Genomic DNA, 2,518 nt, shown 5'->3' on the forward strand with positions numbered 1-2,518 from the left:
GCCGAGCGCCCTGCTCGGGCCGGGCTGGCTGCCTGGCGAGTTGGGGGGGCCCGCGGCGCCCCGCCCCGCTCTCTGACGTCAGCCGCGACGGTTGGCCGGCCCTCCCAGCTGCCGTTGGGGGGCGGGGGCCGTTGGGGCTGCACGTGCGCGCGGCTTCCAACGCCCTTCGGCGTGACCGGGGTGAGGGCGCTGTTCTAGCTGCCTCTTCTTGCCAGTCTCCGTAGCCCTCACCTGCCGGGGGAAGCGCTGGAGGACACCGAGGCAGCCCCCACACAGAGCCCTGCCTCCACGCTTCCTTCCCAGCTCTGGCCTGTGCTGGGGCAGGGGAAACGCTATGTATCTGGATCCAGGAAGTCAGTTTTCCTGAAGCTGGCTCCGGGATATTGTTCCACTGGCGTGGCTTAGTACCCGCCGAGGTGGTGGCGCTTAAAGCCCATTTTATGGGAATAGGGGGTTCTCTTTAGCTTGCTCCTGCAGTCTCGTGGCTGAGGGCAGGCGAAACTCGGGGGCATCCGACCTCCCAAGCATGCTGTTATTTCCGGGGTGTTCAGTAAGGTTGAGCACCCTGGCTGAGAATAACTACTCTAGGTCAAAAGTGAAGGAATAGTATCTTTTTACAATTTTCTGTGATGTCCTTTGATAAGGACTAGTCAAAAGATTTTTGGGAGACTGAGGACATTGGGTCAGATACAGACTTCACATTTAAGCCCTTCCTTAGAGTCTTCCTCTGGTTCCTGGGATTCTGAATTGTGGCTGCTGCATTTCTGTTGATTACCCCCTGACAGATCCCTTTTACTAGGACCCTCCTGGCAATGCTCACTGCCCATCTGAAAAGGGACAGGCACAATATCCTATTTTACAGCACTGGATTTCTCTAGTTGCTCTGAGAGGGTCATTCACTGCATACATGGTATCTACCTTGAAACAAGGTTTTAGGTGCATATTCAGCTAAACATTTTGTCACATAAAGATATGAAAAAGGAAAGTATAGATTAGGGTGATGGTAATGAACAATACCAATCACTGAATTTGCTGCTGTTCCTTCTGCCTTTTGTGGTGACTAACGGGAATGTCGGACACTTCTCATCCTTATTTTGCAGGTACTCTCCAGGAGAGCCTTTCACTAGGTCAAGCTTCTGAAGTCTTTTTAATTAGTAACACAATCAACAGTCTCCTAATTTGTTCCTCTGGCATGTAACCTATTTTTTCCTAAAATATCTATTTGACAGAGAGCAGAATCCTCTTTCTCCAATTTAAACTGACCTCATGATACCTTCATTTTCTCCACACTCAAGTTTGTTGTTTGTTGCCACTAGGCAACAACCTACACCCCTGACTAATATCTAAGCACTTCTCTCTCTCTTCTCCCTCCCCCCCCCAGCCCCACTTTTGTTACTTTTTTTGCCTCTTGTGTTCTAGGGTAGAAAAATCTTGCCAGCAAACAGCTCTTGTATGCTTAGCAATAGCAGATCCTCTTTCTTTGCATTGCCCTTAGGCTCTTTTCTTCCCAGATCCTGTTTTCCATTTGTCACAAATGACTTTAACATGGTGCCCTTAAACAATCTCAATAAGAATTCACTGAGCCTGGAAGCACACATTAAAGGGGAATAGATAAACCCTGTACAATGACTGTCCTTTGAACTCTTTCCCCTTCTTTACTATCTTCTAAGTAAAATAGTTTGAAGAAAAACTATACCAGAGATGAAAGATAACAGTCTGTGTAGAGGAACATGATGGAATGAAAGGATGACAGAAAAAGGAAAAGGGAAAGAGAACTGCCATTATCAAAGGACCTAACCTGGAAACCAAGAATAAATCTGGAAGTGATGTAAACAAGAGAAAACAGAGATAGAGGGAAAAAACCTGAATTTAATATATCAATAGAACACATATTTGAAACAGAGCAAGAATACAGGGAAGCAAGAGGTTTATTAATTGTTTGACAGTGACCTTTCCTTTGGTCTATTTCCCCCAAAGAAATAGACAGCAAAAGCGATCCATGGTTAAAGCTCGAAGACAAATTTTAATAAGCTACTTGTTATTTAGTCTCTAAATACAAGCTGTCTACAACTGTGAAATTAACTTTTAATTTATTGTACAATGTGGCTATTTCACAGAGCTAAGATATAAGCTACTGGGAGAGGAGGAGGTGAGGGCCTGATTTTGTACTCATGGACTGCTTAGCAAGACTTCCATTGACTTAATGGCTTATAGAAGTCTTATTCTACCAAAATTATCTGTCACAATATCTGCACTTACTTGTTTCATGCCTATGCATCATGTTACCTTTTTATCTCCATGATCCCATGCTATATTTTTCACATAGGACCTCATCTGCCTCATTCAAAGAGCAAGAGGGAAGGTGCTGTCTAAATGAGCAGCTACTACATGTTTTCTTTTCTTCTCCTTGATCAGCGTATACCTGTAGCCTCATGCACTCTATTCAAACCCTCCTTTCAAGATGGATTTATTAACTTCCTCATGGGGTTTTCTATAAAAGTTGAGAGCTTGATACTTA

At 45.0% G+C, this 2,518-nt stretch overlaps 1 protein-coding gene across 1 annotated transcript in view; it reads right to left on the minus strand.

Moving 5' to 3' along the window:
* The window catches only part of LONRF2 (LON peptidase N-terminal domain and ring finger 2), a 64,263-nt gene extending 61,995 nt beyond the window's left edge, over positions 1 to 2,268 (minus strand). Inside the window, exon 1 of the mRNA XM_019528475.1 lies at positions 2,260 to 2,268. Within this exon, the coding sequence (XP_019384020.1) occupies positions 2,260 to 2,268 (9 nt within the window). The remainder of the gene's footprint in view (positions 1 to 2,259) is intronic.
* Between the last annotated feature and the right edge of the window lie 250 nt (positions 2,269 to 2,518).

The sequence above is a fragment of the Crocodylus porosus genome, unplaced genomic scaffold (genome assembly GCF_001723895.1).
Source record: "Crocodylus porosus isolate Cpor-Errol unplaced genomic scaffold, CroPor_comp1, whole genome shotgun sequence".
NCBI lineage: Eukaryota > Metazoa > Chordata > Crocodylia > Crocodylidae > Crocodylus > Crocodylus porosus.